A 14,341-nucleotide genomic window follows, 5' to 3' on the forward strand; every position below is an offset into this window, starting at 1 on the left:
GATTAGAAAGTGCCAAGTTTCCATGTTCTCAGACCAAAATTGTAACGATTTGATTTTTTTTAATAACGGTTATCCAGTGTTCACAAAAAACAAAAATCGGCAGCTTATACGTGATTAATATAAAATGAGAGTTCAAATTATTTCTTAGGATACACAGTTTTTTGGTAGAAAAAAATTTTAATAAAAAAGCAAAGTAGGAAAATAATAAAAGAGGCTCTTCCTTTATGATGGAAAAGTTAAGAATCACCAGAGAACCTCTATCTCAGGATCTTTCCAATTCTCATATTCTATTATATTTTCTGACTATTTTCATCAATACACAAGATATTCAAAACATGAAAACACTTTAAAATAGTTGTACTGCCTACTTAGAACTTCCCAGGTGACTCAGTGGTAAAGAATCTCCTGCCAATGCAGGAGACATGGATTTGACTCCTAAGTAAGCAAGATTCCCTGGAGAAGGAAATGGCAACCCATTTCAGGATTCTTGCCCAGGAAATCCCATGGACTGAGGAGCCTGGGGGGCTACAGTCCATCAGGTTGCAAAGAGTCAGACATGACTCAGCGACTGAACGACAACAACTGCCCACTTTGGGCCATACCTAAAGTCTAACCTTAGAGAGAAAGACAGAACTTGGGGGACACTGATGTCAGCAGGAGAGGAGTACAGAAAACCAGGGAAGGGAGTTGTCTCTCATAACAGAGGTGGTTTTGATCTTTGACCTCTTTCCTTCTGATAGAGATCCTAGGCTCCATCCCCACCATCAAGGGCTGGGAAAGAAAGAAGGGAAGAATGAATGAAACTGGAAATGACAGACAACAAGCTAGTGGTTGGCTGTAGTCACAGCAGCCAGCAGCAGTATAGGGACCTGGGTTTCCCTATGATGCCAACTTAGCCAGAGGACAGAGGGTCACAAGAGACACAGCAGTGATAGGGAAGGGCAGAGAAATCAGACAGAAAATCCCCGTAAGGGAAAAGGGAGGGGTGCTGAAGGTGAGGTGTGTAAGGGAAAAAGACAGCATCATGGTCATGGAGACACCAACAGGCTCTGAGAGTGATCAGAAGAGACGGACAGAAAGAGGAAAAAGGAAGAGACTAAGTGAAGAGAAAATTTCTGCTACAGGTTCAACAGGAGGCTGAGTCCTGAGCCAGGGTTATTATGTGTAAATGAAAGGTGCAAGTGGGGGGGCCCACGTATAAACGTGTGTGTGTGTGTCTGTGTGTGTCTGTGTTTGTGCGGGCTCAGCCATGTCCAACTCTTTCGAGTCCCATGGACTGTAACCCACCAGGCTCCACTGACCATGGAATTTTCCAGGCAAGAATACTGGAGCGGACTGCCATTTCCTCTTCCTGACTCAGGGATCGAACCCGCATCTCTTGTGTCTCCTACACTGGCAGGTGGATTCTTTACCACTGACAGCACCCAGGAAGCCCCATGTAAATAAGTATGCATGCTTGTATGCTAAGTCGTTTCAGTCATTCTGACTCATACCCACTGATTATTTGCCAGTGCAGAGAAAAGCTAAAGTAATTCCACGATTTCTGTCACACAAACACGTTCAAGAACAACTTTCAAACTCTAAAATAACGTCTTTTGTTATCAAAATTAAATGATTTACCTAAAAAACACAGGCTGATCACTAAACAACGCTTCTTCAGGAGAGAAGTCCTTCTCTTCTTCCCCATTAACCGCTTGCACTGAATTGGCACTGCCATTTGGGGAAGGCTGCTTTGGCCCAGGGAAAGAAAGAACTAGATTTGGCTCTTTTGAGGCGCTTAAATGCCTTGGCAAACTGCAGGTGACATCAGCCCCTGGAGACTTTTTAACTGAAAAGGTAATGTGCACATTTGGAAAATTAGGTATATGCTTCTTTAGAGCAACTTAAACCAAGCTACAGTTAACTTGTTTTACAGTATTTCGTTTAATAAATATAACTACTGCTACAGATAAATCTTTCACAGTAGCCCCCTCTCCATCTTTAGTTTCACTTTCCAACTATGGTCCAAAAATACGAAATGGAAAATGTCAGAAATAAACAACTTCTAAGTTTTCAACCGCATACCACTGAGCAGCATGATGAAATCTTGCACCATTTCCCTGCCCCACCGGAAGGTGAATCAGCCCTCTGTCCAGCATATCCCGCCCGTGAGTCACTGGGTGGACGTCTCGGTTATCAGGTCGGTGCTTATGGTAAGTAACCCTTATTTTATTAATAATGACTCCAAAGTGCAAGAACAATGATGCTGGCAATTCCAATACACCAAAGAAAAGCCATAATATATTAAGTGAAAAGATGAAAGTTCTTAATAAGGAAAAAAAAAAAACCATATGCTCAGCTTGCTAAGATCTACAGTAAGAACAAATTTGTAAAACTGTGATGAAGGAAAAAGGAATTCGTGCCCATTTTGCTGTCATACCTCAAACTACAAAGGTTATAGCTACAGTGCATGGTAAGCGTTTAGCTAAGATGGAAAAGGCATTAAATTTGCACAAGATATTTTCAAAGAAAGAAAGAGATCATACTCACCTAAGTTTTCTTATAGTATACTGTTACAATTGTTCTTATTAGTTATTATTGTTAGTCTCTTACTGTGCCTAATTTATAAATTAAACTTTGTCATAGGCTAGTATGTAAAGAAAAAACTTAGTACATTTAGGGTTTGGTACTATCTGCAGTTTCAGGCACCCACTGGGGGTCTTGGAACGTACCTCCTGAGGATAAGGGGGGACAACAGTACTTTTACATGAACTGCATATGCACAACTTAAGAAAAATAATCATGGAACACATTTATATAAATGAGAGAAAAGATCTGTAAGTCCATTCTCAAAAAGGTCTCGTAACAATCCAATCAATCCAAGTACACATTACAGACTTTTTCAGATTCTACATATTTAATACCTTCTGGATCTGGAGTCATGAGCAGCTCTACTTCTGTAGAAAGACTTGTGAAGAAATCCTTCAAGAAGAACAAGGCATCCTAAAATTGAGAGATGTAATTATAACTAAAAGGGTTTAAAAAGGTGCAGCTATTTTTAAAACTGTGAAAGGAAGTAACGTGAAGTCTCTCATTTCACTCATTGTTCATATACAGCTATAATTTATCCAGTGCCAGCGCTGTGCCTATTCTCAATTCCTTTCTCTCTCTCACTCTTCCTTGTTAATTCTCACAACTCTCAGAAAATTAATTTATAGATGTGGAAATTAATGTACAGATGAGTTAGAAATTAAATGGCCATTTCTAAATCAAAGAACATTTTAGTTTTCATAGAAATATAGAAGTCTCTTTCTTATTTGGCATTGGGTCTCTGAATTGGTAGCAGTAGTATTACTAACAATAATAATAGCAGCTAGCAAGTACTCAATACTTAGATGTCACTTAAAAGTTCTTAATGTCTTATTTCTGCTTTTAACACTATGTTATATTGCCTGAGTACATTTTCTTCACTGGACATGATATTCAAAATAAAAACTAAAAGTAAATAAAATCACCCACTCAGTGTGGTCTCTTCTGAAATTGGACTGGTCTTGATGTTGTATACGCAAGCCATATTTGCCCATTATTAGCAGCTTCACAGCAACTGACAAATCCATTTTGGAGAATATGAAAATTAAATACCTGAGCCTGTTCTTTCTTATTCTTCCTTTCCATTAAAAACAATCTTAAATTAATATAAAACATTAAAACTGCACCAAAACACAACGTGAAAGTGAATTACAGGGTCACAATATGCCACAGCACACTGAAAGCCTGAGTGGCATTCCAAAGGGTCTGATCTATTGATCACACTTGTCAGAGGTGTCAATGACGAATGCTAAAAAGGTATTTTTTTAGGTAATGTTGCATATGAGAAACTGGGGGCTGGACTGAAGAACAAGCAGACAGCTTCAATAGTATTAGAATATTCTGGTTCTGCAGTCGGGGAGTAAGTTGGTGAATTGTTCATTACATTATTACTCTTTACACATATGTATTTATGTAGATGTTTATATGTTATTTACATTTTATACATTTATTAGAAACTGCTATATATATGGTACATGTGCATGTTAAGTCACTTCAGTCATGTCCGACTCTGCGATCTTATGGACTGTAGGCTTCTAGGCTCCTCTGTCCATGGGATTCTCCAGGTAAGAATACTAGTGGGCTGCCACACCCTCCTCCAGGGGATCTTCCCAACACAGGGTTTGAATCTGCATCTCTTACGTCTCCTGCGTTGGCAGGCAGTTGTTTACCACTAGCACCACCTGGGAAGCCCAGATATGATATATACATGTATCAAATATTACATGTTAATAGTATATAAAATGTTATCCTTTGCCACCAAATGGCAATATTTTAATACTATAAATGTTTTGCCTCTATGACTGCCTTCAAAAAAAAGAGAAAAGGACAACTAACAAGGCAGTGGTTTTTATACGTTTTTACTACAAACAACAGACAAAGATATATTAATCATCAGCTTTTCAAAATGTTCTCCAAATGGTTGATTGTGGTATTTATGCTGAACTCTTTTGCTGTTCAGTCGCTCAGTCGTGTCTGACTCTGCACCCCCACAGAATGCACGCGGCACGCCAGCTTCCCTGTCCTTTACCATCTCCTGGAGCTTGCTCAAACTCTTGTCCATTGAGTCAGTGATGCCATCCAACCATCTCATCCTCTGTCGCCCTCTTCTCCTGCCCTCAATCTTTCCTACAACTCAGTAAGACAAACAACCTAACTTTGAAACTAGAAAGATACAGAGACTTCAAAACAGATGTACAAGTGTTGAATAAGCTCATGAGATGATGCTCAGCATCATCAGTCATCAGATCAGATCAGATGAGATCAGTTGCTCAGTCGTGTCCGACTCTTTGCGACCCCATGAATCGCAGCACGCCAGGCCTCCCTGTCCATCACCAACTCCCGGAGTTCACTCAGACTCACGTCCATTGAGTCAGTGATGCCATCCAGCCATCTCATCCTCTGTCGTCCCCTTCTCCTCTTGCCCCCAATCCCTCCCAGCATCAGACTCTTTTCCAATGAGTCAACTCTTCGCATGATGTGGCCAAAGTACTGGAGTTTCAGCTTTGGCATCATTCCTTCCAAAGAAATCCCAGGGCTGATCTCCTTCAGAATGGACTGGTTGGATCTCCTTGCAGTCCAAGGGACTCTCAAGAGTCTTCTCCAAAACCACACTTCAAAAGCATCAATTCTTCGGCACTCAGCCTTCTTCACAGTCCAACTCTCACATCCATACATTACCACAGGAAAAACCATAGCCTTGACTAGGCGACCTTTGTTGGCAAAGTAATGTCTCTGCTTTTGAATATGCTATCTAGGTTGGTCATAACTTTCCTTCCAAGGAATAAGTGTCTTTTAATTTCATGGCTGCAGTCACCATCTGCAGTGATTTTGGAGCCCCAAAAAACAAAGTCTGACACTGTTTCCACTGCTTCCCCATGTATTTCCCATGAAGTGATGGGACCAGATGCCATGATCTTCGTTTTCTGAATGTTGAGCTTTAAGCCAACTTTTTCACTCTCCTCTTTCACTTTCATCAAGAGGCTCTTTAGTTCCTCTTCACTTTCTGCCATAAGGGTGGTGTCATCTGCATATCTGAAGTTATTGATATTTCTCCTGGCAATCTTGATTCCAGCTTGTGCTTCTTCCAGCCCAGCGTTTCTCATGATGTACTCTGCATAGAAGTTAAATAAGCAGGCTGACAATATACAGCCTTGACATACTCCTTTTCCTATTTGGAACCAGTCTGTTGTTCCATGTCCAGTTCTAACTGTTGCTTCCTGACCTGCATATATTCTCAAGAGGCAGGTCAGGTGGTCTGGTATTCCCATCTCTTGAAGAATTTTCCACAGTCTATTGTGATCCACACAGTCAAAGGCTTTGGCATAGCCAACAAAGCAGAAATAGATGTTTTTCTGGAACTCTCTTGCTTTTTCCATGATCCAGCAGATGTTGGCAATTTGATCTCTGGTTCCTCTGCCTTTTCTAAAACCAGCTTGAACATTAGGAAGTTCACGGTTCACATATTGCTGAAGCCTGGCTTGGAGAATTTTAAGCATTACTTTACTAGCGTGTGCTAAGTGCTAAGTCGCTTCAGTCATGTCTGACTCTGAGCGACCCCATAGATGGCAGCCCACCAAGCTCCCCCGTCCCTGGGATTCTCCAGGCAAGAACACTGGAGTGGGTTGCCATTTCCTTCTCCAATGCATGAAAGTGAAAAGTGAAAGTGAAGTCGCTCAGTGGTGTCCGACTCTTAGCGACCCCATGGACTGCAGCCTACCAGGCTCCTCCGTCCATGGGATTTTCCAGGCACGAGTACTGGAGTGGGGTGCCACTGCCACTAGCGTGTGAGATGAGTGCAATTGTGCAGTAGTTTGAGCATTCTTTGGCATTGCCTTTCTTTGGGATTGGAATGAAAACTGACCTTTTCCAGTCCTGTGGCCACTGCTGAGTTTTCCAAATTTGCTGGCATATTGAGTGCAGCACTTTCACAGCATCATCTTTCAGGATTTGGAATAGCTCAACTGGAATTCTACCACCTCCACTAGCTTTGTTTGTAGTGATACTTTCTAAGGCCCACTTGACTTCACATTCCAGGATGTCTGGCTCTAGGTCAGTGATCACACCATCATGATTATCTGGGTCATGAAGATCTTTTTTGTACAGTTCTTCAGTCATCGGGGAAATCCAAATTAAAATGGCAATGAACACCAAATAAGAGAGCCAAAATTAAAAAGACAACACCAGGTTTGGTCAGAGCATGAAGCAGCTGTTGCTCTCATCTCTTACTGCCAAGAACCTGCAATGGTACAACCACTGTGGAAAACTATTTGGCAGCTTCTTATGATCGTAACACACATTCACCCTATGACCTAGACATCCTGTTTATCATTACCGAAGAAAACTGAAAAATATGTCCATTAAAAGACTTCAAATTTCATAACAGCTTTATCCATTAAGAGCCAAAAACAAGGAAACAATCCACTGTGAATTAGTAAGTAAATGAATAAACAAGTGTTGTACCCATACAATGAAACACTGCTCAGGAGTAAAAATGAATGGACTGCTGATACATGCTACAACACAGAAAAATCTCCTGGGCATAATGTTGAGAACAGGAAGCCAGATACAATTCCATTTATAAGCTGTAGAACAAAAAAAGCTGCTCTACAGTGATGAAATGAGATCAGCGGTTGCTTTGGGATGGTGGACTGACCACAAAGGGACACAAGCGAATTTTGCAGAGTAAAAAAATTGTTCTATATCTCAACTGGTGCGGTAGTTACTCAAGTGTATATATCTGTCAAACTCAAACTGTATACCTAAAAATCTCTGCCTATTATTATATATAAATTATACCTCAGTGCAATCATTTTTTTTAATTTTAAAAAGTATGGTTTATTTATACTAAACTTGAACTATAAAACAGTTATTTCTAGCTTTAAGGTCCTATGATAAAGGCTACTATCAGTGAGATACGACTTAAGGTTTAAAAGAATTACTTTCAATGTCATACTCAGGTGATGCTGAAAAAAGTCACAAACATGCAAACTGGCGCTGCTACATGCTCACCATTTCCGACCTCCACTGGGCACCTGTCCTACCCAACGGCCTCACGTCTCATCTCATAACCTGCATTAGGCCGTCAATGCCTTTACAAATATTCACAGTTGCACATTCCTTAGGACCAGCTTGAGTGTTACCTCCAGAAAGCCTTTCCTAATCACCCCTCATCTTCCAAACTCCCAGCCCAGGCTAAAAGTCCTCTTTCAATGGGACTTATCTTTATGCCTACTTCATCACAGGGTGTTCAAGTCCTCTGTTTTTTTGGTACTCTCTCTATTACATAGAGATCTCTGAGGAAGGGATGTTTCTTCATCTATGTATTCCCAGCATCCTAGTTCAGACCTGGGACAGTTACTCAGCAAATGATTTGGAATTAATATGACTCACTGGAAAAGATCTTGATGCTCAGAAAGATTGAGGGCAGGAGAAGGGGACGACAGAGGATGAGATGGTTGGATGGCATCACCAACTCAATGAACATGAGTTTGATCAAGCTCCGGGAGTTGGTGATGGACAGGGAAGCCTGGCATGCTACAGTCCATGGGGTCACAAAGAGTTGGACATGACTGAGCAACTGAACTGAACTGATGTCTTCCCTACACAGATTTACAGGCAGTTCAATACTAAAATGATCACCAGACTAAGAAAGTCAGGAAATCTGGCCCCTTCAGATTTTGAATCTCCAGCATCCTACTTACACAACCTCCATCATCTCCTCACCTCCCCACGTGGAAGTCACTCCATCTTAGTCACCCCAGTGTCCTGCCTGTTCTACAGGTACCCTGAGCTGTGGAATCAACTGCACCAAATGTCAACAGCAATGCAGCTTTTTAAAAACATGAGCAAACAACATGTTGCTCTGATCCAGTTAAGATAAAGTCAGAGATATGCTTGGTAAAAAACATATTACTCAAAACATTATCATCATCAACTGATTTGTTTTTAAAAGAAAAATACAAATTTGGCTTGCTATTCAAATGACTGCTTGGCATAGTATGTCAGTCTTAGAAGAAAGGACTCTTTTGTATTGTAATATTCCTCACTAAGTCATACATTTGTAGCATGGCTTTGTTTCCATAGGTTTCACATCTTGGGAAATGATTTCCCATTCCTCCTCAGTTTAGTCGTAACATTTATTTCCCTGATTTTTTTTTTCTAAGATTAACATTTCTCCATTTTAAAATCATACTGTTTAATAGTTCTACATTAGAAATTAACATTCAATATTAAAGAAAAGGCTTATTAGAGAAAATTGGGCTTACTAAGTTTGGTAAAGTCATGCCATAAAGATAAATCTTATTCAAATTCTTGCTCACACTGGTGATTTTTCAGACTGAATTTCCCATAAATACTGCATCATATTCCTACTAGGCCAATATGGATAAATTAAATTAAAATACAGATTTCAAAAGATTGTTACCATAATGAGAAAACATAAATCTAAGTACACACTGGCAAGTCTGACCCAGCTCAGAAGCTACACATAGTAATGTAAAGTTGTGCTACACGTCTGTGCTTCACAATACATTTTCTCTGAGCTAGGCCTATAGTTTGTTTACAATATAAACATCCTTTAAGATTATTCCTGATATATCTGCTACTTATTTAAATAGTGAATCAGCATTAATCAATATTATTGAGCAAACAAATAATATTACCCAACATATACGCTGCTTCCAAACCTGAGCTCACACCAATATATACGATACAACAGGAAGGCTTTGTTATTTCAAAAGCAGATCATTATAAAAACTCCATTTATTTTATACAGTTGTTATATGCTTCAGTTAATGACGGTAACAGGTAACACCTGTGATCTTTAACACTGTGTGCCAGGCATCAAGGTAAGTGTTTTATAGACGCTGCTGCTGCTAAGTCGCCTAAGTCGTGTCCAACCGTGTGCCACCCCATAGACGGCAGCCCACCAGGCTTCGCCGTCCCTGGGATCCTCCAGGCAAGAATACTGGAGTGGGTTGCCATTTCCTTCTCCAATGCGTGAAAGTGAAGTCACTCAGCAATGTCCAACTCTTCGCGACCCCACGGACTGCAGCCCACCAGGCTCCTCCGTCCATAGGATTTTCCAGGCAAGAGTACTGGAGTGGGGTGCCATTGCCTTCTCCGTTTACAGACGCTGCTGCTGCTGCTGCTAAGTTGCTTCAGTCGTGTCTGACTCTGTGCGACCCCACAGATGGCAGCCCACCAGGCTCCCCTGTCCCTGGGATTCTCCGGGCAAGAACACTGGAGTGGGTTGCCATTTCCTTCTCCGATCCTCATGTTTTAAAAAATGATGCTAAATGTACTATGTTTTCCATTTTATCAGCGAAGAAACTGAGGCTTAGAGAGTTAGTTACTTACCCAAAGCCACACAATTAGTAAAAGAGAACTGAGATGTGAGCCCAGGTCTGACCGCAAACCCATGCTTTCACCACTACACTGCAAAACATCCCGTCTTCAGAGGCCTTGAACAGAGCTTGTAGAGGAGGCACCAACTATGCCTTAGACTGCTCTCTGGGTGAATGCAAAACTCAGAACTGTTTGATGGGGTGCTTGCTAGAATATAGGAAAATGAATTTCTTTATTTCCATAAATTTGTTTTGTTTGTGACCTGTTTAAGTGCCAATCTACTAATTTGTCATTTTGCCCAGGAATTCCTTTACAGGTGCTGTGATTACAGCCCCCTATACCTTTCAATAATATATATCAGGGAGTCCTTCCATCTCCTGAAAACACCTGTGTATCTGCATCAGGAGTATGTGTGTAAAGATCAGAGAATGTAAGAGGCAGGTATTAAGTGCTCTGTCACGTAGACAGCAAGTAGGAGACAGAAGGATAACATCTAATGTTTACTCACAGTTCAGATTTCAAACACCGAATGAATCTGTCCTGTCCTTTACCAGCAGAAGTCTGTTTTAATTATGCAAACTCCATAAACTTTAAATAATAAACAACATTATAATTCTAATAAATTAAATTTCTCACTCTGAACACAGGATATCTATTTAATCATACCTCCATGCAATTCTGCTTGCAATACAAACCTGGTCAATATTGAGGCGAAGTGGCATTAGTGATACTCTGAGGCAGCACTCCTGTGGGGACCTGCCAGACTCTGGACGCACGTGTAGTGCTTTAATTGTCAACTGCAAGGCGAGAAAGAGAAACACGTTTTTCTCCAATGACATTATGACCTTGTTTTCATTAAAAAAAAAAAAAAAGAGAGAAGAAAACCATGCTATATCTAGTCCCTATATTAGACAGAAAGTCGGTTTACCCTCTTTCCTTAGAATCCGGAATCTAACTTTTTTTGGTCAGATACTCTTTTAAGAATCTGATGAAAGATATGGATTCTCTTTAGCGGGGAAAAAATGCAAATGATAATGTTGTACTTGCAGTCTCAGAGGAGTCTGCTAAGCCCCTGGATCTAAATCCATAGATCCATACTCCAAAGGTAACCTCTATAATGTTTTCTTCTGAAAGCCCTCAGCTGAGAATTTCTATGCTACTAAAATTGAAAAAGTTAGAAATCTGGAACACTGCTAACAATTCTGTGTCAATATCATGTGTGTGTGTGTGTGTCGCGCGCTTGACCACACTGTGTGGCTTGTGGTGTCTTATTTCCCTCTGTGTCAATATCATGTGTGTGTGTGTGTGTGTGTGTGTCGCGCACTTGACCACATTGTGTAGCTTGTGGGGTCTTATTTCCCTCTGTGTCAATATCGTGTGTGTGTGTGTGTGTGTGTGTGTGTGTGTGTGTGTCGCGCGCTTGACCACACTGTGTGGCTTGTGGGGTCTTATTTCCCTCTGTGTCAATATCGTGTGTGTGTGTGTGTGTGTGTGTGTGTGTGTGGCGCGCCTGACCACACTGTGTGGCTTGTGGGGTCTTATTTCCCTCTGTGTCAATATCGTGTGTGTGTGTGTGTGTGTGTGTGTGTGCGTGTGTGTGTGTGTGTGGCGCGCTTGACCACACTGTGTGGCTTGTGGGGTCTTATTTCCCTCTGTGTCAATATCGTGTGTGTGTGTGTGTGTGTGTGTGTGTGTGTGTGTGTGTGTGTGGCGCGCTTGACCACACTGTGTGGCTTGTGGGGTCTTATTTCCCTCTGTGTCAATATCGTGTGTGTGTGTGTGTGTGTGTGTGTGTGTGTGTGTGTGTGGCGCGCTTGACCACACTGTGTGGCTTGTGGGGTCTTATCTCTAACCCTAACCCACACTGTGTGGCTTGTGGGGTCTTATTTCCCTCTGTGTCAATATCGTGTGTGTGTGTGTGTGTGTGTGTGTGTGTGTGTGTGTGTGTGTGTGTGTGGCGTGCTTGACCACACTGTGTGGCTTGTGGGGTCTTATTTCCCTCTGTGTCAATATCGTGTGTGTGTGTGTGTGTGTGTGTGTGTGTGTGTGTGTGTGTGTGTGGCGCGCTTGACCACACTGTGTGGCTTGTGGGGTCTTATTTCCCTCTGTGTCAATATCGTGTGTGTGTGTGTGTGTGTGTGTGTGTGTGTGTGTGGCGCGCTTGACCACACTGTGTGGCTTGTGGGGTCTTATTTCCCTCTGTGTCAATATCGTGTGTGTGTGTGTGTGTGTGTGTGTGTGTGTGTGTGTGTGTGTGTGTGTGGCGTGCTTGACCACACTGTGTGGCTTGTGGGGTCTTATCTCCCTAACTAGGGTATCAAACCTGGGCCCTTGGCAACGAAAGTTCAGAGTCCAAACTATTGGACCACAAGGGAGCTCCTTGTGCACGTGTTTCGTGTAGATCACAACGGACTTCTGGTTTTCCTCAGGTAATCTGTTATAACAGAGTTTCTGTTTCATGTTTTGGTCTTCTGGCTGTGAGGCATGTGGGATCTTGGCTCTATGACCAGGGATCACACACACACACCCTGTGTTGGAAGGCAAAGTCTTAACCACTGGGCCACCAGGGAAGTCACAAAATAATTTTTTAAAAATAAAACTTTAAGCAGCATATTTAAAAGGGATTTTAATAGTAAAATGAAAATCTCATAATTTTCCCCAAATCTTCTGCAGTTGTAATAGGTATAATTTACATATATTTTAGATATAATAGAAATACTTTCCCTAAACAAATATAGCAACAAAATATATGAAGTTTTAAATTTTACCATGTTGGAATGAGCTTTCCGAGGCATTTCTTTACTGCAATACAGGTACAAAAATTTATTCATTTGTGACGTTGCCAGACGATCTCGAATTTCAAGATCCTGCACGATGAACACCTGCCGGGACACCGGGTGCTCCACAAGGCTCGACTCGCATTCTGGTTTGCAGGGCGGGTACACCTCGTGCTGAAACTTCACCTTCACAGACGGAAAGAATACAGAACCACCTCGACACTCTATTTAAAACAGATTTTCTCTTTAAAATGTAAAATATCACACATTTTCATTAAATTCTCAGCTTCTGATTCCGCTTTCAGAGAACAGTGTAACAATCCTCCATTTGTTCACATATTTACTTATTAATCCACGTGTATTGGATCATACAAGGATAAGCCTGACTGACATTTCCTATCTGACCTTAGTAAAATCCCCATCCTTTTCAAGCAAAACCTTCAATAGGATTAACTCATAAAATTATCATCTTGTTCCCCTAATGAAACTGCTTGGAGGCAAGGTTCAAGTTCCAAAAAGGGGCAAGGATACAGTTAAGTATATGGAGCTGTCACCACTGCCATATTAAGCACCCTAACATATGACACCTATCAGAACCCCAGACAAGCTGACAGAATTAAATGCATCAGTGTCCCTGGCAGCCTGGCCCTCCTGGTCTCTAGATGTTCACACAGGACCTGACCTGTGTGCTTATTCCATGGCAGGCCTCCCCAGAGACACTCCAGGGCGGTGGTTCCCCAAGTGTGGTCCTGGGTAAAGTAGTATCAGAATCACCTGGGAACTTATTAAAAATGCAAATTCATGGGCCCTTCTGCAGCCCTAGTGAACTAGAAACTCTGGACCCAGCAACCTGTGTTTTACTAAGTCCTCAGGGGGATTCTGGTGCTTGTTCAACTTTGAGACATTGCTCTGGAGGGTAGCCTGGAAAAACAAAAACTAAATCTTTTCAGAATATCTGAAAAAGAGTAAGAGGTAAGATTTATACAAGTCCGCTGCACTTTTCCACTTAGGCTCCAAGATCACACAGGGCAGGGGGCAGGATAGAACCAAAGAACCGTCACTAATGCTCTTACTTCAGTGGATTTTTCCTTTTAAAATGCCATCTTACCTTGCTTAACTGTATTTCCATTAAAAAGTCATGGTTTCTTCCTTTTCCCCCACAAACCATATTATGTCCATGTCTTGTAGGTGTGTGAGAAGGTGAGCTATGGGGACTACTATAAATGAAAAAATAAAACCTTTTATTAAAGGAATAGTCAAAGGAAGGCAACGAATAACATCAGGAAAAATAACAAGATGAAAAGAGAAAACAAGATTACAGACCTATCAAAACATTGCCAAAAACTGTATTGTTATACATTTAAACTACATCTTTTATACCTTGGAGGCACTGAGAGCATAAATTTTATTACTGTCATCACAGCAATCATCTACTTGCTAAGTATTTAAAACTACAGAAGAATCTAACTATGATGTTGGTGTGCATATCACAGACAGACTTAGAAATGAGACCTCCTTATAAGTCCCTATTACTTCAGAAACCCGAGAATCAGAAGACAAGTCCGAGAAATTCCAATTAATACATAAAAGAATTACAGGAAAGTGTCAAGTTTCTTAAAAAGCACTTTTAAATAGAAAAAGTCCTCACA

The 14,341-nt window shown here is 41.2% G+C and overlaps 1 protein-coding gene across 7 annotated transcripts in view; it reads right to left on the reverse strand.

The window, feature by feature from the left end:
* ATG2B (autophagy related 2B) overlaps positions 1 to 14,341 on the reverse strand; it is an 81,474-nt gene that overhangs the window by 11,536 nt on the left and 55,597 nt on the right. For all 7 annotated transcript variants that reach the window (XM_024981791.2, XM_024981790.2, XM_005222200.5 and 4 more), the window contains 5 exons: positions 13,801 to 13,909; positions 12,684 to 12,878; positions 10,611 to 10,712; positions 2,904 to 2,982; positions 1,621 to 1,828 (listed from right to left, as the gene is read on the reverse strand). In XM_024981791.2, coding sequence (XP_024837559.1) covers positions 1,621 to 1,828; positions 2,904 to 2,982; positions 10,611 to 10,712; positions 12,684 to 12,878; positions 13,801 to 13,909 — 693 coding nt within the window. The remainder of the gene's footprint in view (positions 1 to 1,620; positions 1,829 to 2,903; positions 2,983 to 10,610; positions 10,713 to 12,683; positions 12,879 to 13,800; positions 13,910 to 14,341) is intronic.

Source organism: Bos taurus, chromosome 21 (genome assembly GCF_002263795.3).
Source record: "Bos taurus isolate L1 Dominette 01449 registration number 42190680 breed Hereford chromosome 21, ARS-UCD2.0, whole genome shotgun sequence".
Lineage (NCBI taxonomy): Eukaryota > Metazoa > Chordata > Mammalia > Artiodactyla > Bovidae > Bos > Bos taurus.